The sequence below is a fragment of the Pygocentrus nattereri genome, chromosome 10 (assembly GCF_015220715.1).
Source record: "Pygocentrus nattereri isolate fPygNat1 chromosome 10, fPygNat1.pri, whole genome shotgun sequence".
Taxonomy (NCBI): domain Eukaryota; kingdom Metazoa; phylum Chordata; class Actinopteri; order Characiformes; family Serrasalmidae; genus Pygocentrus; species Pygocentrus nattereri.
Genome location: NC_051220.1, coordinates 39,690,741 through 39,717,486, shown reverse-complemented (window position 1 = coordinate 39,717,486; position 26,746 = coordinate 39,690,741). Strand labels below are relative to the sequence as shown.

The 26,746-nt window shown below is 41.6% G+C and overlaps 1 protein-coding gene across 1 annotated transcript in view; it reads left to right on the top strand.

The window, feature by feature from the left end:
- Nucleotides 1-26,411, top strand: part of clmn (calmin) — a 65,686-nt gene extending 39,275 nt beyond the window's left edge. Inside the window, exons 3-14 of the mRNA XM_017711281.2 lie at nt 4,060-4,155; nt 5,936-6,019; nt 6,139-6,231; nt 8,829-9,022; nt 12,204-12,397; nt 13,691-13,773; nt 13,890-14,259; nt 15,396-17,335; nt 20,331-20,527; nt 20,853-20,943; nt 21,153-21,205; nt 24,816-26,411. Of these exons, the coding sequence (XP_017566770.2) occupies nt 4,060-4,155; nt 5,936-6,019; nt 6,139-6,231; nt 8,829-9,022; nt 12,204-12,397; nt 13,691-13,773; nt 13,890-14,259; nt 15,396-17,335; nt 20,331-20,527; nt 20,853-20,943; nt 21,153-21,205; nt 24,816-24,978 (3,558 nt within the window). The 3' untranslated portion in view covers nt 24,979-26,411. The remainder of the gene's footprint in view (nt 1-4,059; nt 4,156-5,935; nt 6,020-6,138; nt 6,232-8,828; nt 9,023-12,203; nt 12,398-13,690; nt 13,774-13,889; nt 14,260-15,395; nt 17,336-20,330; nt 20,528-20,852; nt 20,944-21,152; nt 21,206-24,815) is intronic.
- Nucleotides 26,412-26,746: the final 335 nt, after the last annotated feature.

Genomic DNA, 26,746 nt, shown 5'->3' with positions numbered 1-26,746 from the left:
ACACAGCAGAAGGAGATTACAGGTTATGTTCTGAAACCGGCACTTACCCTTAACATGTATACGTTCAGCCTTACTGCTCCTCGCCAAAGACGTCTCCATGGCAATGACACCACAAACAGGAAATGTACGTCACTTTCTAACATGAATTATAAGTGATTTAAATGGAATTGCCATGAATAATGAATTGGGCGTGTGTATACATACTAATCAGGCTGAGTGCTGAGTGTTCAGATATCTGCTGCCTAGGGCTGCATGATACAGACAAATTGCTAGTTATTGCATTTATATTGCTTAGAGATACACAGATCAGGCCTAACATTCTGACCACCTCCTCGTTTCCACGCTTATTGTCCATCTTATCAGCTCCACTTACTGTATAGCTGCACTCTGTAGTTCTACAGGTACAGACTTTAGTCCATCTGTTTCTCTGATACTCTGTTACCCTGTTCTTCAGTGGTCAGGACCCCCATGGACCCTCACAGAGCAGGTACTATTTGGGTGGTGGATCATTCTCAGCACTGCAGTAACACTGACGTGCTGGTTTGAGTGTTTTTAAACACTGTGTCCACTCACTGTCCACTCTATTAGACACTCCCACCTTCTCAGTCCACCTTGCAGATGTAAAGACAGAGACGACAGCTCATCTGCTGCTGCACAGTTTGTGTTGGTCGTCCTCTAGTCCTTCATCAGTGCCTGTAGGACGCTGTTGGCTGGATATTTTTGATTGGTGGACTATACAATGAGCGTAGAAACAAGGAGGTGTTACGCCTGATCGTGTAATGACGCATATTTTCAGGTTGGATTGTGATGTCAGGATTAGGATTGGGCGGTATCCCCTTTGGGTTGTGAGTGTCGCAGGTGGTGTAAAAGCATTTATTATTTATTATAGCTAGCGAGCCAAATGTGCCACACAGCACATCTCTGAGAGCGCCGAGTCGAGCGACTGGTGTTAGAGTGAAAGCTGAACATGTTCTGTGGTGAGTGGAGGTCTTAGCCGTCTCTGAGCTGCTATTGTGCTCGGTTTCTCTGTGCTTAGTGCATTTTCCTGCCTCTGAATTTAGCCTCTTTCTGTCAGCGCCACCTGTCAGTGAGATAGCAATAGAAAATTACATCATTGCATCAGTGAATCATGTGAAATAGTTAAAGGGTAATCTGCAATAATTTGACCTAAATCATTTACTTTTCTTGGATAACATGGTTATCTTGATTCATCAGACCACCCACAGGAACGTCTGGAGCTGATTGGTCGGGGTGCTCATAACACCATAAAGTAACTGTGGTTGGCCAGAGGGCTCATTTGCATATTAGAGCCTTCTGCAATATCACAGTAGCAGTTCGCAAGCGCTGCATTGTGCAGTCCTGCTCTCTCCTTATGTAAGAGAGTTTACATCGTCAGCAGTGTGGCGTGATTTCTCCTCGTTTCTGTCCTCCTGCTCTCCCTTGCTTTGGCACTTTTCCCGTTTTTCTTCTCACTCTTTATCTTTATCCCACTTTCGTTTCCGTTCTGACTCCCTCTCACAGCCAGACAGAGAGAGAACCTCGCACGCTTGATTTAGACCTCACTCACTATGCATGCTCTGTCCACTCGTTAAAGGCCAGTCTTTTGTTTTCTCTGCCCGTTGTTTTGGTCTTCTAGCCTTTCAGACAGCCAGGAGATGATAACACTGCCATTCACGCAGCTTTATACTGACTCAAAACAACCACTGATGAATCCTTTGTCTTGCTGTACAATGTGTCTCTATTCTGTGACTCAGAGTTTGGCTTCTTATCGGAACGACGACCCACTAATTAACAATTACACATTTGTCTTCATTGTTTTGATGGAAAATTTGACCCACAGCCCTGCAATGCTATTTAGCCTTTTCCCATAAAGTCTAGAAAAATGTGCTCGGTAAATGCCAGTCCCCCTCGTTTCGTGTCAGGATGTGCAGTCACGCTAAACCAGGATCTTATTTCCGATCTCTATTTTGGTTGTTTTCCAGTTTTAGACACAATTTGAAAATACCTGTTGCCCTTTATGTTGTGTGTGAATTTCATGATGAATGAACTAAAACAAACAACCCAAAATTACTTCGAAAAACATCGGGTTCCATTGACTTACATTAAAAATAAATTGCTGTGTGAAATAAAGCACTGTGTGAAAGTCTTAGGCACCCAAAACACATTTTCAAAATCTATTTATTTGTGTAGTTTGTGTTTATTTGCTGAGACGAGTGTTAATATTTGAATGAACAAAATGTATAGAATATTAATTAATAATGATGATATATATCCCTGTGTTTTTCTGGATGTTGGTGTGTTTGTTTACCCATCTCCAAGCCTCTCCTCGAGGAAGCCCAGTATTATATGTAGTTATAAAGCAGCTCCTGGTTTGACCAATCAGTGCTCAGTAAATTGAGCTCATGATGTAATTGATGATATTAACGAGTCTCTGTGGCGGCTGTGAAGGTGTCCAGGAAAAATATGGACCCAAGAAATTCTTGTTAGTTTTTATTGTTTTTCTGTTTATTTGAATTATGAATATGAATTTATTCTAATGTATGTTGTGATAAACTCACTGCTGAGGTCAGTTGTTTACAAATTTGCTTAGATGCCTAAAACTTTCACGCAGTGCTGTATATTTGTCTCGCTGCTGTCGGAACAAAACCTCAGAAACGGCAACTTTACAGGAGAAGGAGAAAACCTACCTTACTTTTAATGGAAGTCAATGGAACCAGAATTTTTCCCAAGTCATTTTGGGACGTTTCTATTGGTCCATTCATCATGAAATTTACACACAATGTAAAGAACAAGTTTTTATTTTCAAATTATGCCAAAAACTGAAAAACATCAAAAACAGAGATACGAGGTTTTGTTCCGACAGCAGAGATATACAGTGTGTGTGTGTGTGTGTGTCTGTGTGTGTGTGTGTCTTGTGTGTGTGTGTGTGTGTGTTTTCATACATACATACTGTCCCTGTCCAAAGAAGTATCAATTCAACACAGTCTTAACTTTTAATGATTTTATGTAAAGCAGTTTTGGAGCATTTCCTTTGGTCCAATCATCATGAAATTATTACACGGTGTAAACGGCAGCTGCTGAGCTCAAATTATGCAGAAAACTAAATATAGCAAAAAAATGTAATTTGTTTGGACAGTGACTATATATTTGACCCCTCCAGCTATTTTTTTTACATTACATTAATATTTCATAAAGAATATACCAATAGAAACGCTCTTAAATGACACAGTTCAGAATGTTCCTTCTATAAATCGATTTCATCTTTATCTTTTTATCTCCGTCTTTTTTTATACATATGAAATTCATGGCAACAGTGATGACTGTGGTACATCAGTGACAATTGAATTTGATATTAAAGGGCCCATATCCAGCATTCCACTCACGTTTTTGTGAACCACTTCTCTTTAGTCCTCAGATAATAAATCATTAACACACTGTTTACGTTACAGTGCTTTTCATGACTGATATATGTAAATGAGCTCTGTTCTGAGTGGCTGCCCTGTGTGGACCCTATTTAAAAAGCGGTCCTGACTGAAACACACCTTACAGCATTAGTGTGAGTGAGCAGGGCGAAGCTACCGTAGGCCGAATATGCGAATATATTTAGATGCGTCTGTGTTTAAGGTTCTCTTGCCAGTCTGTACGTTATTAAATATGTGGAAAATAAGCTAAAAAACCAATTGAATTCACTGTTTTTGTGGTGATGTTTGCTTATGACTGCACATTCATGTTGCAGGAGTGTTTCAGCTCAGACTGCTTTTTGATTGAGACACACTACAGGGCAGCCAATCAGAAGAGAGCTCATTGGCATACATCAGTCTTAAAGGGACAGTAAAAAGAACAGACTGTTTAATTCTAAGGGCTAAAGAAAGGTTGGAAAATAGTCATGTAAAAATGAAATACGGCTGTTTTTGGTACATAAATCCACACGGTTGAAGCACAAATCCAAGATAAACGTGTAATACGGGCTCCTTAAGGTTAACCTGTTTTCAGTGTTCTGTCACTAATCCTGCGCCGAGTCTGATTTCTCTTTTCTCTTGCGTTGTCTTGTGTTTACAGTGTAATCCTCCACTGGAGGTGCACGACCTCTTCCGAGACATCCAGGATGGGAGGATTCTAATGGCTCTGTTGGAGGAGCTGTCGGGGTGCCGACTGGTGAGACAAAGATATGAAACCCTCCTACTCCAATATGCTGCATGTTTACATGCCTGTTTCTTTTTCTGAAATACTTTATGATGTATGAGATAAAGAAGCCGAATGTGTAGATTGCTCATATGTACATTCACTGGCCACTTTATCAGAAACCCCTCTCTTATAGCTCCACCTTGTTGGTGTACAGATAGAGATTGCAGCCCACCTCTTGATGCACAGTTTGATCCTCCAGTCCTTTGTCAATGGGCAGTTTCTGACCACAGAGGTGCTGGATGTTTTTGGGTGCTGAGAATGGTCTACCAGCCAAATAATGTCTGGTCAACACCATCCTCTGGTCAAAAAATGACCACTGATGAATGGGTTAGATGGGGCTGATATGCCGCGTGTCGATGGGCTACAGTCTGTAACCGTATATCTATATAATGGAAAGGTACCAGTGCTGTACACCAGAGACCACCATTCATTTATTTAACTTCCAGTCAAAACACCCTTTTAGTACAAGTTATTCATTTTTCAGCATTAGGAGAAACATCTGAAAAGATATTCAAAAGGAAATTTTACAGAAATTTAATATGATGACGTTTTTAATGTGTCCACTCTTTGCCTTTGTTCCAGCTTCCGTTCCTATCCGGAGACTCACTTTTAGTGTCTCAAAAACATTCTTCCGTACAAAGTTCAGTCTGAGAAGCTGGTTTGATTTTCTGAACTAATCAAACCCATTCAGTGGTGTTGAGGTCTGGACTCTGGGGTGGTCAGTCCATCATCCAGCTTCTTTGTTTGATGTGTCCGTCTCCTTTTCCCAGTGAGGTTCTTGTGGATCAGCTAAACGTCCTTTCAGACCCACAGCACTGAGTGGTCTTCTCACAGTGGAAGGATGGACAGAAACACCTGTGGGTGTTTTCAGATCTGAAGCAGCTTGATCTTCTCCTCTCTCTCAGAGATGGAAGCATTCAGTGCTGTTTATCTGATGGGGGCAGTGTTGGTTGGAGGTCCTGCGCGATTGAGTCCCAAATTCCTTTGTATCATTTCTCCTTCCTTATGCAAGTAGATTATCTTATATCTGATCTCTTCATAAATCCCTCCATGATGTCTATTTTAATGGAAATTGAATAAATGAAGGTGGTCTTTTACTTTTCCACAGCGCTGTAATTGAAGCAGCCACTGAGGGGATGTATATGGTTTCTAATGTATGTAATAAGTCACTGTTGTCAAACATACTTTACTCATAATGCAAGTCAATGGAACCAGAAGGTTAGGTCATTTCTTTTGGTCCATTCATCTTGAAATTTACATACAACGTAAAGGCCAACAGGAGTTTGCATGTTCTCCCCGTGTCTGCGTGGGTTTCCTCCGGGTTCTTCAGGTTTCCAGGCAGGCCAATTGGACATGCTATATTGCCCCTAGGTGTGAGTGGACGTGTATGTCTGTCTGTCCGTCTGCCCTTCGATGGACTGGTGACCTGTCCAGGGTTTATCCTGCCTTCCACCCAGTGACCGCAGGGGTAGGCTCCAGCACCCCCTCCCGTGACTCTGAGGGAGAAGGGGCTTTGAAAGTGTGTGTGTGTGTGTGTGTGTGTGTGTGTGTGTGTGTGTGTGTGTGTAAAGGCCAACAGCCATTATCAAACTGTGTCAGAAACTGAGAAATATTTTCCTCCGACAGCAGCGAAGTATAAACACATGAAGAGCTTCTAAGAGGCAGCAGACCTTTCAGAACTTTTGCTTAGTCACTGTTGCTCAGTTACTGGGAAAATGTTCCATGTTTATTTTCTTTATGACCTTTTCAGCTGCACGCGTTCAAGCAGTCCTCGCATCGCATCTTCAGGCTTAATAACATCGCCAAGGTATTGACATTTCTGGAGGAAAGAAATGTGAGTATTATTTTGAGTCATGCAAGTTTGTGAACGAGTAAATAAAACATTCCAGAAGCTTTAGCTGAAGCACGCTGCTGGCATGTCCAGGCCTGATGAATCTGTTGTTGCTTTCGAAGGTAAAGCTGGTCAGCATCGATGCTGCAGACATTGCTGATGGCAATTCCTCCATCGTGCTCGGCCTTATCTGGAACATCATCCTCTTTTTCCAGGTAAAGTCTCAGTTATCTGCTTATCTGTGATCGGTTCATCTTTCACTAATATATCTGTGTTTCTGTTTTGCTATCTATTATCTTAACAACAGGTATTCGTGTCACGGTAACGGTTTATTTTTATTTTTTTAAATAAAGACACAATGGCATCATAGTAAATCTTAGAATAAGAACTTTGTTTATGCCACATCAGTAGTAACATGGTACAGTATTTAATCTAGTCAAACTCTGACAGCATAGAAGCATTTCACTGTTGAAGAAAACCTCGTATCTCCAAAATGGTAACTTTACAGGAGAAGGGAAAAACTTACCTTGCTTTCAATGTAAGTCAATGGAACTGGAATTTTTTCCATGCCATTTTGGGTCATTTCTTTGGGTCCATTTATCATGAAATTTACACACAGTTTGAAGGCACACGGGTATTTTTAGAACATGTCAAAAACAGAAAAATGACCAAAATGGAGATACAAGGTTCTGTTCTGACAGCAGCGATATATAACAATAAAATGGAGTTATGAAGCTTTAAGGTGTTAATATGACAACAGCAACACTGTGGCTGTGCAAAAACTGAGATACAAGGTTTTCTTCTGAAAGCAGCGATTTGTTTCTCCAGATGATTTAGATAAGACCAAAATGTTCTTTATAGACTAATATTTAAAATACAAAGATTGGCCACTTTACTAGAAACACCTCCACATTACTAGTGTACATTTGAGGTCTTTTCAGAATTACTGAGACGGGTATGACTGTAGAGCCTCAGAGCCGCAGATTAACACCCGCAGTTTCACTCCAGCAGTTTCAGGTCAGTGGAACACATGCGCAGCAGGACAAGCGTCCCATTCATATTTCAACCAGTGGCTGGTCTCCTCATTTACACCGTCTCTGATGTAAACAGCCACTGTTTGTGCTGGTTTTATGTGTCGTTATGCATATTACCACTCAGGAAGGGAGACCAATATATAAATCAGCTACTGGTAACCAGTTAAACCATCAGCCAAAACATTACAAAACCATCAGAAACAAAAGGAGACACTTAATTCAGCAGGGATACGTTCAAGAACTAATGTTTATTATAGTCTAAAGATTAACATGATGCTCAGTTTAAGCCTGATTAAGGTAAAGTTTTATTCCTGCGCATGTAACGTAATTTTACCCATAAAGCCCCGTATTAAGGGTAAATTAACTGAGCTATATGGTTACATGACCCATTAGTTTACCCAGAGCAGCATATTTACCCTGTGAATCTCTATATGCGTTCAAACTAAAGTTTGTTTTAGCCTAAAATATAAATTCAGTCCAACACAAAAAAGCATTGGAGACTCGCATAAAAGGACTGAAATGCTGATTAGCCTAAAACTCGCGAAACGAAGTGTCGGCGCATGTGCTGAATCCCACAGGCTTGAACCTGCTGGTGTGAAACTGTGGCTCTGTGAACAAATATTCTCGTAATTACTGCGATTAAAATGACGAATTACTTAATAAAAAGTGATCGATTAAAATGTATCAGCTGGATCGATTTCTTTGCAGTTTGAATGATAAACAGGGAATCTGAGGGTCAATACAAAGCCATGTTTAGCAGATCATCCACAAGGGGGTGCTGTTGTGTCTGCCACTGAAAACAAGGAAACCCACACCAGCAGGATCTCATGAATTTGCTTATATTTATATATAATTGTTACAAATTTCATATACAGTGTAGTCCAGAAGTCTGACACCACATTGAAAATCTGGCATTTTTTTCATTTAGATTTAGAGTATTGGAAAAATATAAAACCAAGGAATATCTTCTTCTTCTTTCGGCTGCTCCCTTTAGGGGTCGCCACAGCGGATCATCTGCCTCCATCTTGCCCTATCCACTGCCTCCTCTACTTTCACACCAACCATCTCCATGTCCACCTTCACTACATCCATAAACCTTCTCTGAGGTCTACCTCTTCTCCTTCTACCCGGCAGCTCCATCTCCAACATTCTTTGCCCAATATATCCACTATTCCTCCTCAACACATGTTCTGCTCTATTCCTAGGTCACTATTCATATTGAGGCAATTTTAGGAAACTGACCATGAAGCCTTTGTACAGGAAAAGTCAGATATTTTTCACTGATCAGAGACTTATGGAGTTCATGTTCACACGTCAACATTTATAGATTTTACTTCTCACTCAAATTGTTACACAGATAATATCATTTGTGATGAAAACGTTTGTATTAAATTAGAAAGGAGTGGAAAAGAGACACATTTAGCCCAGTGATCTCAGACTTTTGGGCTCCACTGCATGTGAAGACAAATGAAATCTTTATTGTTAATAACTGCATGTTTATGTTTAAGATAACTCAATTAATCATCAGAATAATGGCCAGATCACTGGCAGCCCTAATACAGTTAGAGACTGTAATCCATCTGCTGCTGCACAATCCGCCAAACTGGCTGTTGATGGATGAGGTAGAGGGGGTTGATAAATTGCGCAGCAACAGATGAGCTACGGTCTGTAACTGTACACCTACATAGTGGAGCTGTAAGGTAGGTGGACCTCATAAAGAGGACAGTGAGTGGAAGTACAAGCTAGCTGGACAGTGAGTTTGTGTCTCTGTTTTTCAGATTAAAGAGCTCACAGGGAACATAAAGAACCAGTTCCCGTCCTCTTCCAGCCTGTCGTCCATCCCCACCAGCTCGGACTCCGACACCTCACACTCCAGCACTCCCTCAGATGAGCGGAGGCCTTCTGTCGCTGCTAGGGATCATGGGAAAGCCATAAAGACACTCTTGCAGTGGGTTCAGAGACGCACGAGAAAGTAAGAGATTCAGAGTATTATAACGGCTTTCTAAAGGGGTGGGTGCGAAAATGTACCACTGTATTTAAAGGCATTTTGACAATACACACACACACACACACACACACACACATATATATATATATATATATATATATATATATATATATATATATATATATATATATATATATATATATATATATATATATATGCAGTATCTCACAAATGTAAGTACACCCCTAATATTCTGCAAATATTATATATTTTCATGGGACAACACTATAGAAATGAAACTAGGTTATAACTTGAAGTAGTCAGTGCACAGTTTATATAGCAGTATAGATTTACTCTCCCAGGGAACATGTCCAAATTGTGCCCAATTGTGTCCCTCCCTGATGTCATGTGACTCAGTTACAAGGCTCCAGGTGTGAATGGGGAGCACGGCTGTTAAATTTGGTGTTTTGGGTAGAACTCACTCATACTGGCCACTGGATATTCAACATGGCACCTCATGGTAAAGAACTCTCTGAGGATGTGAGAAGTAGAATTGTTGCTCTCCACAAAGACGGCCTGGGCTATAAGAAGACAGCCAACACCCTAAAACTGAGCTATAGCACGGTGGGCAAGGTCACACAGCGGTTTTCCAGGACAGGCTCCACTCCGAACAGGCCTCGCCAGGGTCAACCAAAGAGGTTCATGTGTTCAGCGTCATATCCAGACTTTGGCTTCAAAAAATAGATGAATGAGTGCTGCCAGCTTTACTGCAGAGGTTGAAGAAGTGGGAGGTCAGCCTGACAGTGCTCTGACCATACGCTGCTGTCTGCATGGCCGTCGTCCCAGAAGGAAGCCTGTTCTGAAGCTGATGCACAAGAAAGCCTGTAAACAGTTTGCTGAAGACAAGCAGTCCAAGAAGATGGATTACTTGGTCAATGTCCTGTGGCTGACGAGACCAAGATAGACTTGTTTGGCTCAGATGGTGCCCAGTGTGTGTGGCGGCGCCCTGGTGAGGAGCACCAAGACAACTGTTTCTTGCCTACAGTCAAGCATGGTGGTGGTAGCATCATGGTCTGGAGCTGCATGAGTGCTGCCAGCACTGGGGAACTGCGGTTTGTTGAAGGAAACATGAATTCCAACAATTCCAACTGAAGCAGAGCATGATCCCATCCCTTCGGAAACTGCACTGCATCTCGATAACGACCTCAAACACAGCTCCAAGATGACAGCTGCCTTGCTCAAAGTAAAGGTGATGGACTGGCCAAGTATGTCTCGAGACCTAAACCCAATTGAGCGCCTGTGGGGCACCCTCAAGCAGAAGGTGGAGGAACACAAGGTGTCTAATATGGACCAGCTCTGAGATGTCATCATGGAGGAGTGGAAGAGAGGTGGAAGAGGATACAGTGAAATATTTGCTGAAATGTGAGGGGTGTACATCTGTGAGATACTGTGTGTGTGTGTGTGTGTGTGTGTGTGTGTGTGTGTGTGTGTGTGTGTGTGTATGTGTATATATATATATATATATATATATATATATATATATATATATATATATATATATATATATATATATATAGTTCTTCCAGAAGTGCATTTGTGAGGTCAGACACTGATATTGGATGAGAAGGCCTGGCTCACAGTCTACACTCTAATTCATGAGGTCAGGACTCTCCCCCCTCCACCAAACTTTACACTGCACAATGCAGTCAGACAAGTACCGTCTCCTGGCAACCTCCAAACCCAGACTCATCCATCGGATTTCCAGATGGAGAAGCGTGATTGGTCACTCCAGAGAACACGTCTCCACTGCTCTAGAGTCCAGTGGCGGCGCTTTACACCACTGCATTCCACGCTTTGCATTGCGCTTGGTGATGTAAGGCTTGGATGCAGCTGCTCGGCCATGGAAACCCATTCCATGAAGCTCTCTACGCTGTTCTTGAGCTGATCTGAAGGCCACATGAAGTTTGGAGGTCTGTAGTGATTGACTCTGCAGAAAGTTGGTGACCTCTGCTCACTATGCCCCTCAGCATCCGCTGACCGCTCTGTCATTTTACGTGGCCGACCACTTCGTGGCTGAGCTGCTGTCGTTCCCAATCGCTTCCACTTTGTTATAATCCCACTGACAGTTGACTGTGGAATATTTAGTAGTGAGGAAATTTCACGACTGGACTTGCTGCACAGGTGGCGTCCGATCACGGTACCACGCTGGAGTTCACTGAGCTCCTGAGAGCGACCCATTCTTTCACTAATGTCTGTAGAAGCAGTCTGCAGGCCTAGGGGCTCGGCTTTATACACCTAATCATCTACCATCACTACCTGGTCTTACTAGTGCTCCTGCTGCTGAATGCAATCAAAGCAGTGTTTCAACATTTAGTGTAAAGCCTTCCCATGAATAATCTTCATTTTGGAAGAAATATTAGATGAGCAGGTGTCCACAAACCTTTGGCACATATGTATACCTGCTGTTGGAACTCTTTTGAAATTTGAAAATGCCTGTTGTTTTTTTACATTGTTTGTAAATTTCATGATGAATGGACCTAAAGAAACTACCCAGTATTGCTTGGAGGAAATCTGGTTCCACTGACTTACATTATAAGTAAAGTATGTTTTTACCTTCTCCTGTAATGTTACCATATTGGAGATACAAGCTTTTGTTCCAACAACAACAAGATATATACAACCCTTGTATGTCATACACACATATAATGTGTGTGTGTGTATATATATATATATATATATATATATATATATATATATATATATATCAAAAACTATTTATTCCATGTTTCACACACTTTTATGCATTAAATGCACTTAAACAGGACAAATTATGCTCTGTTTGTAATGAAACATGCAGTTGGTCACAATAATATTTAATATTGTTATATTGCCCAGCCCTATCAATCCTCAATAATTAACACCTTGCTGTGATAAATACTGGTAGCAATAACTAAGAATTTTACTTTTGATGGTTTTTTTTTTTTTAATTTACGCTGTAATCCTTATACGTGTGGAAGAGTGTGTAGGTTAAAATGCGGGTTAAAACTCGCCTGATTCCGTCATCAGACTGATAATAATGATCAAATTTACCGTTAACATTTGTAACAGACTGAGGCTCTGTGTAGGTCTACAGACTCAAATGTTTTGTTTAGGTCAAACATTGTGTGTAATCCAAACCTCAGTGCTTATCTTCCTGTTTTTGTAGATATGGAGTGGCGGTCCAGGATTTTGGCAAGAGCTGGGCAAGTGGTCTGGCTTTTCTTGCCGTCATCAAGTCTATTGACCCCAGTCTGGTGGACATGCGGAGAGCTCTGCTCAGATCTTCCAGAGAGAACATCGAGGAGGCCTTCAGAACGGCACATTACAGCTTGGGCATCCCACGACTTCTGGAGCCCGAAGGTACTAAAAATTAGTTTTACAAGGAACCCTAGGATTATTGTTGTTATTGTTATTATGGTTTTCGTATCCATTCAAATGAAATTACTTGATTATTTATCTGTATTTTCAGTCAGGACCATAAATGTTTAGACTTCAAAGTGATTGTTATTTTATTTGTCTTCTTTAGCATGTGTTGGTGTTGAAATGAAATAATGAATATGAGAAATCCAGCATCTGGTGATGTCTGTGAGTTACAGACTTCAGGCAGTCATTTACTGCAATAGATTTGCCATTTCATTTAAAACTGTGTTTGTTCAGTTGCTTTTGAGCTCCTAAAAGTGAGGGGCAGTGTTTAAAAGTAGTTAAACTTACATCTGATTTGGATGTAAATACCATGTGGGTTAAAGTTTGGAATCTGCACCTTCTACAGAATTTCTCCATTGAGCTACAAGTGATAAATAATTTAATAAAATAAAAGTTGAGGAGTTTCATAGCATAATTTTCCAAAGCAGTAGCCACATTTACATGCAGCCTAATAATACATTAATAATCCGACTAATATCTCAATCGGAAGATAATACGTCCATGTATACATCTAAATCGGAATAGACTAGTCCGATTGAGGCCATTTGGAATAAAATATCTGACTGAACGAGGTGGGTAATCCTGTAAATAATCTGTTAAATAGAAGAATAATATCCGTGTACCCGCCTGTATCCGATTACATTCCCTATCAGAAAGTTTAAGTCCGTTCTGCATGTGCGTCGCGTCACAGTGAGAGTTTATACCGTTCAACACAGCGGAGCAGAAACTGGTCTGTAGAGGAGACGAAGTTCATGCTCTGATCTTTAAAAGACGGCGGTGGGATGGACGTCCAGCTTATGTGTCCCAGAGCACGACGTCTTCCTCTCGGCCTTCTTTAATAAGGACATGTGAAGGACGTTTTCCTGAGTCTGACGTCATTTTAAAGAAATTAAAAACACAGGCACCGCTCACTGCTGCTCATCTGACTCTGACTGGACTCACGTGGCGCTTGTTTTCATGGTAACGTCTACGCTAAGTGGTTCTCTACATATGCGTGTGATTTTGGGCCGGATTACTTATATTGAGCATATAAACTGAGCTTTTCCATCAGATTGTTGAGTAGAGAGAGGATAAACACCTCAGGCTTGGTCTATAATGAATGTATTCAGTTGGATTGGCAAAAATCTTTGCATGTAAACACAGACACTGTCAGAGTGATTCTTATTAATCTAATCCATATTGTTTACATGTTAGGCTCATTAATGGGTGACAACAAACTTATCTCCTCAGATGTTACTCTTGACCCCCCTGATGAACAATCCATAATGACCTATGTGTCCCAGTTCCTGGAGCACTTTCCGGGAATCGAGGAGGTGAGCTCCTATGAATGTCACTGTTGGTGAATTGCAGTTTTATACTGGCACCTAAATATACAGTCACAAGTTCAAACTGAGGAGTTGATTTACGTCCTGTTTGTTGTTTCCTGAAGGATGAGCATTCGGACTTCCTGGAGAGGAGTAAGGTCAGCGCACGGATGAACGAACCACCGGTCAGGAACGGAGTCCAGAGGAAGAGAGAGAAGTCTTATGTGGTGAAGAGGGATTGGGTTCAGCCTCCACCCAAAATCTTCATCTCCTCAGTGACTGAAGAGCACGCGCAGACACTCCCTCCTGCCCAGCCGCAGACGCCAGAGGACAAGCCCTGGGCCAGCGAAGAGTCCTCGGTGGCTTCGAGCCCCAGCACTGCGAATAGTCGACCTCTGTGTCGCCCCCTAGGCCTGAACAAAGACAATCCGTCCACCCCCAGCTCCCCTCAGCCATCTCTGATCGACTCTGCCATGGACTCCCCGGATTCATGGGGTGAGATCAGCTGTGGTGATATTGTGTCTTGCATCTTCTAAAGGATAATTTAACAGGCGAATGAGAAAACATTCTTACCCTTAATGTACATTAATGTAGATTTTGGACTATTTATGTGGGTCCATTCATCAAATAATATAAATGTATTTTCTGGGATTTTTAAATGGTTAAAAAATTAAATAAGCTTTTGATATTAAAGCAACAAAATGATCATGATATATTCCACTAACTGGACTATAATGTGCTAGTATATATAGCAGTGGTAGTAATAGTAATAATAAGATAAGATAATCCTTTATTAGTCCCACAGCGGGGAAATTCACAGTATTACAGCACCAGAGTAATAGAAGTAAGGCACCCAGTAATAGAAACGGGAAACAGTATAAACATTATATATAATAAAAATTAAAGTTAAATCTCTAGATTATTTACTACAAAATAAGAATAAAAAAGTTGCATAAGATCTGTATTGCACTTATGAACTTATTGCACAATGAAAAATATTTACATTCTGAATATACGTGTATATTACTATACTATTACTATTACAGTAATACTACCAATAACAATAGTAATAACCTTCATATGTTTTTGACGTGTTACTGAAAGTTAGTTTAGAGTTTGTTTCATCTAAAAAGACACTCAAAATAAAGTGTTATTTTTGTTTAAATACTGACAATTTCTGACATCAAAAAGTAGTAGAAAGCATTGTATCACTGAACATTGATCTACCATGACATGTTTATAACATGGTTATGTCAGTGTTATTTAGTCGGGTTCAAGCACATTGTTACATTTTAACATGTATTAAAGTTAATTCTGGTCACTCAGTCAGGGCTGGGTTTCTCAAAAGCGTCTTAGCAATAAAGAGGATTCTTAAATGGTAGAGTGAGCATCACAGTGAACACTCTCTACTAGTTAAGATGATCTTAATACGAAGATGCATTCTACCTATTCTGATACTACATGACACCGTTATATTAAAGGACATAACAGCATATGACCTGCCGTGACATGTTTCAGGCATGGTTACATCAGTGTTATATATCAGAGTTCAGTTAAAGTATTATGAATAAAATTTGCTTACCATATCATCATATCATACCAATATTCACTTTTATACCTCCTACCTCTAGGTGAGATGCCCAGTGAGACAGCCCCTCAGCTCCAGCAGTCTTGCAGCGATGGCTCTCTGAGTGATCTGAGGTATTCCACTTCCCCTGGAGACCTGACCTCAGATCAAGGGTCACCGCTGTTATCAGAGAGGGTTTCTCAAGACCACGTGGACACTGACTTGTTCACAGATGAGGGGAACTTCTCTCTCAGCTCAATGGAGAGTTTACAGGCCAAATCAGCACTGCTGTCCGAGGAGGAAGATGCTTACAGGTACATTTTGGATCTAAAGGAGGACGGGTCTGCCAACAATACACCCACTGAGGATATCGTGAATGATCCAAAGACACAGCAAACAGAAACCAGCCCTGTGCAGAAGTCAGAAACGGTCAAACCTGCATTTCATGAACATTCATGTGGGGATAGTGACTCTGGGTACTATCCTGGCCACAAGGACATCTCAACCACAGAGCAGGACGATGTTAGCAAGAGTTCTCTATTCACTGATGTTGATGAGCAGGTTTCTGGTTTTGAGAACCCTGTAGAGAGCCAGTCTGAACGTTGTGAAGCAAGTTCAGAGTCTTCCATCACTGAGGATTTTCAGAAGGTTTCTGCTGAATCAAATCCAGTGGCCTTTTTTGAGGATGACGCGGAGTGTCCTGTTCTTAAATATGAGAGGATTTCCATTTCAGGGAGTGAAGAGGATGTGGATGCGGAGCTGTCTGAAGAAACATGTCGCAATGAGGAAATGGAGGAGAACAATATGGTGGAGGTCTTTAATAGTGATACGAGAACAAGTGAGAACAATGAGGAAACACGTGTGGAAGAGTGTGCATATCTCAGGGAGGCTGAGGAACTTGACCAGTTGTTGGATTTAGACCATGACCATCAGGAGCCTGCTGTGGAGCCAGATAAGGATGGTAACAGAGAGGGGAAAGATAAAGTAGATCAGGTTTGTTCGGAACTAGAGCTTTCTAAAGACCGAACCCTGTCTGGATCAGCAGGAACCGAGGCAGAGATCCAGAGGGAAGATAATAAATCTTCTGGCAATGAGGATTCTGGCATGTGTGATGAGCCAGTAATGAAGGATTTGAGTGAAGCCAGCCCACAGGCTGCCAACAATCTGGCTGAAATGAACTTTATTGAAGTCACAAAAGTTGAAGAAGAGAAACTAGGTGAAAAAGTGGCTTGTGATGAAGAACAAATTGAGCACAACATGAGCTCTCCTAGAGGGGAAGGGGTCACCGAGAGCTGTTTGGAAGACGAGCCGAATGGAGATCCAAGTTGTCATGAGATCGAACCAAGTACGTGTGAAGATGCAATGATCGGTGATGAGAAGAGTGAGAGTGAGATAGAAAAGGTGAAGGAAAAGGGAGCCCCCTGTAATGAGCATGATGATGATGAGAGTAAGTTGGTGGATCTGCAGGTTGAGATAGAAAGCATAAAGGATGAGAAACCCTTTCTCAATCAGCGTCTTCATGATGAGACTAAGTTGAAGGATCTACAGAATATCGAAAGTGTAAACAAGCACAAAACCTCCTACAATCACAATCATGCCATCATTTTTGAGGATGCTGAGCTCAGTGAGAATAAGAACGACCATATACAAAAGTCAGATAACCCTCAGGATGACGTTCTTGTGTCCAACATTGGTGAAACCTTAAAGGAGCCTAATTCTGACCCTGTGTTCTGTGAGGAAAATCCACACTCCTTTACTCCACCAACGCCCGGCAGCCCTGCCTCTCAGCCAGACTGGGATCAGAGTGCTGTAAACCAACCCTGTGATGAACAAAGCCCAGGGCAGGCCACCTGGGAGGAGAAAGGGAGGATTATGGGTACTCCAGATCGAGCAGAGAGGTACCCTGCGGAGCTCCGCCTGTCACTCAGTGTGACTCCTCTCCAGCCTGCTCCATCACAGCTTTCCCACTCTGACTCCGACAGTGAGCGAGCCATGCAGGAAAAGGTAACTGCTATATTTACTTAGCGTAGTGCAGGTGGATTAGTTTTACCTGGGGAGTCGCCAGTTTATTAGGTTATTCGGGCTATTCTGTCAGGTACACCTGCCATATAGGTGCACTTGGTAGACTGTAGCCGATCTGTTGATCCACAGTTTAGTGGTGGTCAATAAGTGGAAAGGGACAGTAACACTGACATCAGGTACGGCAGTATTGCTGGGGTTTTTACATCCATCGGTGTCACTGCTAGGTTGAGAGTGCTCCCCCACCCAAAAATATTGATGAAGGACTAAAGCACTTACTCTCACACCAGACTTCAGGACCCCAACAGAAGGTGAAAGCTGTGTTCTTGCAACACAGGGATGACGGAAAATGTCTACCATTTAGGAGGCCATGGGGGGAGAGCAGTCACATGATCGCCCACTGTATGCTGGAAAATTGGAGTCAGGGAGTTTGCTGGACGCGTGACGCAGTGTGTGTAGTTTTACAGTCTGACTGTAATAATTGTGGAGTGATTTTAATCCAGTATGAATCTGCAGTGTGTAGTTTTACAGTCTGACTGTAATAATTGTGGAGTGATTTTAATCCAGTATGAATCTGCAGTGTGTGTAGTTTTACAGTCTGACTGTAATAATTGTGGAGTGATTTTAATCCAGTATGAATCTGCAGTGTGTAGTTTTACAGTCTGACTGTAATAATTGTGGAGTGATTTTAATCCAGTATGAATCTGCAGTGTGTGTAGTTTTACAGTCTGACTGTAATAATTGTGGAGTGATTTTAATCCAGTATGAATCTGCAGTGTGTGTAGTTTTACAGTCTGACTGTAATAATTGTGGAGTGATTTTAATCCAGTATGAATCTGCAGTGTGTGTAGTTTTACAGTCTGACTGTAATAATTGTGGAGTGATTTTAATCCAGTATGAATCTGCAGTGTGTAGTTTTACAGTCTGACTGTAATAATTGTGGAGTGATTTTAATCCAGTATGAATCTGCAGTGTGTGTAGTTTTACAGTCTGACTGTAATAATTGTGGAGAGATTTTAATCCAGTATGAATCTGCAGTGTGTAGTTTTACAGTCTGACTGTAATAATTGTGGAGTGATTTTAATCCAGTATGAATCTGCAGTGTGTAGTTTTACAGTCTGACTGTAATAATTGTGGAGTGATTTTAATCCAGTATGAATCTGCAGTGTGTAGTTTTACAGTCTGACGGTAATAATTGTGGAGTGATTTTAATCCAGTATGAATCTGCAGTGTGTGTAGTTTTACAGTCTGACTGTAATAATTGTGGAGTGATTTTAATCCAGTATGAATCTGCAGTGTGTGTAGTTTTACAGTCTGACTGTAATAATTGTGGAGAGATTTTAATCCAGTATGAATCTGCAGTGTGTAGTTTTACAGTCTGACTGTAATAATTGTGGAGTGATTTTAATCCAGTATGAATCTGCAGTGTGTAGTTTTACAGTCTGACTGTAATAATTGTGGAGTGATTTTAATCCAGTATGAATCTGCAGTGTGTAGTTTTACAGTCTGACTGTAATAATTGTGGAGTGATTTTAATCCAGTATGAATCTGCAGTGTGTGTAGTTTTACAGTCTGACTGTAATAATTGTGGAGTGATTTTAATCCAGTATGAATCTGCAGTGTGTAGTTTTACAGTCTGACTGTAATAATTGTGGAGCGATTTTAATCCAGTATGAATCTGCAGCGTGTAGTTTTACAGTCTGACAGCTTCTGATAATGAAATAACAAAACTTGCTAACTGTCAAGGCCATGTTGTGTGTTATTGTTATAGATTGTGTCCTCTGGTGTGACACTGACATGGACATCCTGGCTATGACTTTTAGTCTGGACTATCTGTAGGCCATCTGTAGATGATGTGGGATTTTGTAGGATAATTTTGTCCCAACCGTCCAGTCAAATCTCTCATAAATGTCATTACAGAACCTGAACAGAACAAATGAATCCAGTCATGCTTCAGACTCAGTTACACGCAGTAGATTTTGATTAGCATTATTAATAGTAGCTGTAGCAGTGACCATTTCTTTTTGTTAATAACTTTCTTTAATTTTGATCGTGAACACACAACATTCTCTGCATATCAATACCACAGAAGGATGGGGGGGTCGCAATGACCATTTCTCAGGCGTCTGCAAGGTCATGAACTCTCTGTCTGGGTATCATGTTGCATGTGATGTGTACTTGCTTTAAAGCTCCTTTGTAGTGTCTCCCAGGACCTGTGAATACGTTTGAAGATTTCTGAGCCTGAGGGAAATTCGAACAATTTAATGAATTCGTTGCGTTGTGTAAGACTCTCTGACACACATTCCCCGGTTAAAGTTTGATAGGTTGAGAGGAGCAAATGGGGATATTTCTAGAGACTTTCTCAGAAGTGAAATGCTCAGTAAGTGGAACAGCGCTTTGAATACTGGATGACATTGGCCATCAGTGTGATCTGCTCCAGTGTTCGTTATCAAGAAGAAAAAGAGTTTGGTGAAAAAAATCTCATTTTCACGGTTTTCTCCTCATCCCAAATGTAGGCGATCAGATGTTTGGTGTCTGAGGTTTGCTTCTTTAGGTGTGTGGCTACAATAAGGCCCCGCCTATGATCTAGAACTTCATCTTTTGTTAGTCACATGAAAATGTGAAACAGCCAACTCATAAATCTAAATCTTTTCACTATAAAAGTTTTTAAATACTAATTTTTTTCAGTATTTTCAGTTTGAAATCTAGGACTTGGGGTTTGGGACAGAAACCTCACAATAAAAATACCCCATAAATGATGTTTTGTATAAATTGAGCTTATTACTCTCTCAATTTAAATAGACCATCACATAATCTGTAAACATTTAAAGGTCTGAAAACTTCATTGTTGTTTTAAATAGGCTTTTTAACTGGGGAACCACAGTTTGAACTAATTCAGTAGAATAATAATTATTATAGTCCATATAGACTTGATCTGCTGGGCTAATATCCTCCCTGTTCTCCGTCTACGTGCTGGCAGGTTGGAGAGGGATGTGTGGAGTCGCCGGAGCAGAGTCCGTTCGAGCTGTGGTCCAGGCACCCGGGGGAGTGGGGTGCGGTGGATTCGGACCTGCACACTGATCACTGTGAGCTCATTAGCAGTGATGAGGAGCTTTCATCCAGCGCCGCCGTTACGGCTTCTGCTGCTGCCACCAGAGAAAACATAGAGACGCTGAGGTACTGCTCTATTATTACAGTCTGCTACAGCCTGAGAGAGAGAGAGAGAGAGAGATGTTGGGTTTCCTAAAGGACGTGACCTCACGCGTGTGCCCCGCAAATTACCTTAAATGTACTTAATGATGTTTTATTTTTGAAACCCGTGCCGTACTTCTAAACTCTGTTGTTGGGGCTGTCGCTCATTTCCTTTTCAGAGGAATGACTCTGTTCTCTTGATCTTCTCCAGACTGTGTCACGCCGTGCATGTTGTTATTAAAATGTCTCTTTTATCACATTAGAAAAAAAAAAAGAATGGTAGTTTATAGCTCATGGATTTTTCACACAGGGCGGAAGCAGCCAGCGACGGCGCTGAAGATGAAAGCCAGCCATCGGCAGCTTTGTGCTTAGGAGAGGCCTTCGACCCAAATGAATCCAAGGTTTGTGCAATAATTGATCGTTATACTCTTCTGCGAAGTAGGCTGATCCCTATTAATGTCAAGAGGTGTCATGCCTGATTAGCTTGTTAATAGGTTAACTTTCAACTGATCATCTAAGAAGGTCAATTAAGGACCAATTAGGAATAAATTGCTGTACGTTTTGGTTGTTTAGTCTTGGGAAAAAATGCTAATTTTTTTGTCTCCTGCAGACGGAGAATGGGGAAAGCACAGATGCCATCATGACCAAGAATGCAAACGAAAGGTACTGAAAGTGAACAGTGTATTCGTCTAATATTCAGACTCGCAAATCCAGTCACAGGCCGGATGTACACTACACAACGTTTTGCCTGATTTTAACCCTGAATTGCAGTCTGCAGTTTCCCTCTGGGATCAGTGACTCACAATCTGAAGGAATTTTCCGGCTGACAGCACGGATGATCTGGTCGTGTGAGAGGAAAACTGAGTGGATCTTTAACCCCCCCCCCCCCCCGATCGAACTCTGAAGTGATCAGGGACCCTCAAATTTTATCAGACATGTTTGATATTTACGACTCAAAGCGTTCAGGAGTCCTGTAGTGTGAGAAGGTCAGAGATTTACTCAACGAGTGATTCAAACAACAGCCAGTCAGAGACCTAGAACAGCAGAGAAAAAGGCGCGGAGACACCATGGACAGCCGAGGGGAGACAGAGGAGCTGCGTGTAAAACACAGGCAGATAGGAGCCGATATTGTGTTTATAATGTGAGGATCCAGACATCAGCAGCCAGTTGCACCAGCTGAACGTAAATTTGACCGTAGCCTAGTTTGAACGTACTCCGTACCAGTTTACCAGCTACTAGAATTTTAACCGATTTCACCAAGTAACATAGTTTCTTTTTTTTTTTTACCCGGTTTTCTCCCTAATTTAGTCGTCTCCAATTCCACCCGCTAGTTAGGACTCACCCAATCACACAATGCTACCAACGATAGGAGGGTGAAGGCAACACAGGCTTCCTCTGAGAAGTGAAACCAGCCACCGCTTCTTTTTGAACTGCTGCTCGAATGAAGTCACGGGTCAGCAAAACGTGCTCGGAGGAAAGCGCCAACCTCCAGATCTGTTACGTCAGCTCACAGACGCCTGCGCTGACTAGTATTACATTGAGTGATGGGGGGAGAAGGGGGGCCGTCCTACCTTCCCAGAGAGAGCGAGGCCGGTTGTGCTCTCTTGGACTCCTGGCTATGGACGGCTGGACGAACTCGCGATCTCCTGATGATAGGTTGCACCACTCGGGAGCCAAGTAACATAGTTTCTAAGTAGCTTTAACTTAAAATTTACACATACCGTGTATTTGGTGTCAGTTCTACGGTAAAAAATCAGTTAGAATGGCTGGTCAATTTGATCGATGGGAAAACATCTCGGTTTGTGTCGGTGACCAGTTCTGCAGGATAGGCTGCACCCATTTTCGTCGATCGGGGATGGAAAGGAGAGACGTCCCAGCCACAGAATTGCAACACAACACAGACAGGAACACAACCCTGAGTCCTAATTTGTGTCGGTAACTGAGACCATTTGCTACAGAGTCATTTCAAAACCTGGTAGGCGACTCTGTTCAAGCACACAAGCCAACTGTGTGCAGACCAACATGAAAAGCTCCACCAACGCTAACATAGCTAGCCATGGCTATGTACAGCTTCAGTTGCTCAGCAGTCCGGGGTCTCCGTTGTCGTATTTTGCACTTCATAATGCGCCACACGTTTTCAATGGGAGACCGGTCTGGACCGCAGGCAGGCCAGTCCCACACTCTTTTACTACGAAGCCACGCTGATGATGGTTTTCTGCCTTGCTGCTTACTTGCAGAATCTTTTGATGATATTATGGACTGTAGATGATGAAATCCCTAAATTCCTTGCAGTTGCACGTTGAGAAATGTTGCTCTTAAACTGTTGGACTATTTGCTCACACAGTTGTTCACTAAGTGGTGAACCTCGCCCGTCCTTGCTTGTGAACGACTGAGCCTTTCAGGGATGCTCCCTTTATACCCAATCATGACACTCACCTGTTTCCAATGAACCTGTTCACCTGTGGAATGTTCCAAACAGGTGTTTTTTGAGCATTCCACAACTTTCCCAGTCTTTTGTTGCCCCTGTCCCAACTTCTTTAAGAATGTGTTGCAGGCATCAAATTCAAAATGAGTGAATATTTGCAAAAAACAATAAAGTTTATCCATTTGAACATTAAATATCTCGTCTTTGTAGTGTATTCAATTGAATACAGGTTGAAAAGGATTTACAAATTATCGTATTCTGTTTTTATTTGTTTTACACAACGTCCCAACTTCACTGGAATTGGGGTTGTAAAAGTTGTGTAGTCATGTAGTCAAAATCAGTGCAAATACACTGTTGAGGTGAACTCACCTGGCGTTTCTCTAACCTGCCTGTGTGAACAGGTTTGCCTGTGTTGCATCATGTGTACTGTATCATTCATACCATCTCGATTACGTGTGCACTTTGTCAACTGACCGTCTATTGTTTTACCAGGCAGTCTGAGTGTCATGGGAGTGGAACAGATTACATTTCACTCAATGTTGTTTTTTAATCTTCACAATAGAAGAAGTCTTTTCTTGCTTGCAGGCACATGTGTTCTTCAGTACGGTGTACAAGTCAGAGACCAGCACCTCGCTTATTCAGTTTACAGTCAAAATGACCCATAAAAAAAGATTTTCATTTTTCACCATCATAAAATTACACAGAAATATAAGATCAGCCTTTTCAGACATTTTCCCACACCTCCACAGTTCAGTCTTAGAAGTTGGTGGATCATTTTCTGAAGTAATCAGACACATTCAGTGATGCTGAGGTCTGGACTCTGGGGTGGTCAGTCCATTTTTGTACTATAATACTTTATACTAACGCTGTTTGCTGTCCAGTGTCGACGAGAGGAGGATGGGTTCCCCTTTTGTTTTCAGATCTGAAGCAGCTTCATTTTCTCCTCTCTCTCAGAGATGAAAGCTTTAAGTGCTGTTTATCTGATGAGGACAGTTTTGGTGTCTACCGGGTCTTCCAGGTGGTTGTTAGGAGCCCCATTTTCTCTGTAGCTTTTAACCATTTTTTTAACCTGTCTTATCTAATCTCAGAAACATCTCCGGGAAAATGAATAAATGAATGGCTGTTGACTGGGTGGTCTCTGACTTTTTGCACAGAAGTTAACTTCAGAAAACATGTCTTGACTGATTGAGTACACTTAGGGTAAGGGGTGACATTGCAAGTTAGATTTTTTTCCTTTAAAAGTGGGTTTGATGGAGAAGACATCCTCTCCACCTCTCCACTGCAGGCCCATGTGTGTTGTTCAGGTCTGTGGGACCCATTTTCAGTGTTTACCAAAAGAAAAAGTGATGTGATTTATTATTATTACAACCTCAGATTCTTTGGCCTTTGCTGATTTTCCTAGAAGAACGTATAAAGTAACCCATTTTCAGTGCTTCACTCTCTTCACCCCCCACCCATTTACATTACTCATGTGGTGTTGGGTGAACCCATGGGTTATAAAAGTGTGGAGGTTCTCCTCCTACATGGCCTGCTGTTAGTGTGTGTGTGTGTGTCTGTGTGCGTGTTTGTTTATGTGTGTGTGTGTCTGTGAAGGTGGGCCACATGGACAGGCTGCTGACTGGCTACAGCTGCTAAAGCAGAACCCTACGCTCAACACTTGTGATATTTTAAACATCTGGTATATTTACATAAATTATGACCGTATTGACCTAAATAAACAATGCGGTGGGTCCACCAGACCACTGAGCACGAAACACATCAACACCAAACAAGGGTTAATAAAAGTGAGGCGTGAAACTGATTGTAACATAGCTGTGATTGTCATAATTGTGCGTCGTTGTGTTACAGGAAGGAGGGCAGTCCTTCAGGAAGCTCTGAGAGCTCGTGTGAAGTGGCCTTGTCTGAAATCTACCTGCTGCTGCTCATGTGGCTCCTCCTCTACTGCCTTTTCATCCTGCCTCAGATTGACGTCTGGGCAATCCCCAGCCTTCTGCTCAACCTGGAGGAGTGAATGCGGAGATGCTTTGGCTCGCGATTCGCCTGAAAATCTCTTCCATCTTCCGGCCGAGCTTCCTCCTACTGGTCTTTACGGAGAAGATGAACGTTAGTGGAGGATCCTCTACCACACTGACTATTATTTCTACATTTTAAATCCTCCTGGGCACACGTGGACTAATGAAAGTCTTCTTTTTTTGAAGTTTTTGACAGGTTATCAGTCAACAGAGTACCAGGTTTACAGCAACTCACACTGTCTGTTCTGTACCCACTGCACATGAATGCTTTAACGGTTAGATATTTTAATCATACTACTAACAATAATAGGAGTAACATTGTGAGAGTATGCTATTTGCTCTTTAGTATGGTAATGCTTATACTGTATGACAAAAAACAGCGCACTCGTTTTACGGTTTTAGAGTTTACATCATGGCCATGAAGGTGTACTGCATAACTCTTCTGCCATACTTTATTTAATGTACGGGAACAAAATGATCATCCACTTACTTTTCCCTTTTCTTGGAAAACTGAGTGTGCATTCTACCGCCTAACACAACGCAGATCATCCTTAAAATAACTTTTTTAAAGTATTGAGAAGATGTTTTGTCACAACATTTGTAGAAAAATGAGCTGAAGGCACTTTTACAGGACACACACGGTACATAAAAAGGTCTTAAACACCATATAGGGCTTTAAGAGTAAGCATTGATTGTGTCAGCTGCACTTTCTCCAACTCAAAACGTGATCCGCCAAAGATTTAGCTAAAGGAACTAAAGGTACACCGGACAGAGGGAATAAATAATACATTTGCCTATTCTTTTAACGATGAAATGAAGTATTTCTTAAAGCGACGAAGCTGTAGTTCTATATTTACGTGTATATTTTACAGAATGCAAGGGCACATAAATCACTTCCAACGCTCAGTTGACACCTGTATAAACCGAATTCGCTTGTGTAATGATCTTTAGTGGTGTTTGTACGTCTCTGGCATTGTATGAAGTGTATGCGAGCGCCTCAGGCTTGGCCATTTTAACGGAAACCCGTAAAAGAAAGCTTTGTAATGACGTTGCTTTGATCAGTTCCTTTTTTATGTATATATAAGTTTAAGAGTTCATCGTTTGAAAGGTATCTTTTGCGTTTGCTTCATGCTGAATACACCGACAAGCACAGTTCTCCGAAAAGGAAAAGTCCAGTTTGAGAGTAAAGCGTAAAAGTGCAAGCATTGTGGCGTCTGTAAAGGCAACGTGCAAGTCATTTTTAAGCCTCATAACTTTATTTGTTCAGTGAAACTACAAATAAGCCAGTGGCCACAAACTGCGCATGAGAATGTCCTGCGAAAACTGTCGAGTCTTCATTTTGTAAAGCTCATAAATCTCTACCCCTCTTTTTTGTATTTGGAGATTCTTGTAAATGCACCAGTCAAGTGCAATAAATAACAAGTCTAAAATCGCTCTTCTCTTTTCTGCTGTTGAGCCAAACCTCTTCACTGTTTTATTCATGAAAGACGTGCATGGCCAAAAGTTTGTAGACACCTGCTGTTTCAGCGTTTCTTCTGGTATGAAGGGTATTAATAAGGGGGTTGTCCCTCTTTTCTGCACTAACAGTCTCTGCTCTTCTGGGAAGGCTTTACACTAGATGTTCAACATTGCTGTGAGGATTTGATTGATCATTAGTGAGGTCAGGTACTGATGTTGAATGATCAGTTTTGAATCCCTCCATCTCTCATGAATTGGGATGGCGCTCCATCACTCCACAGAACACAGTTCTGGGGCGCTTTATAACCA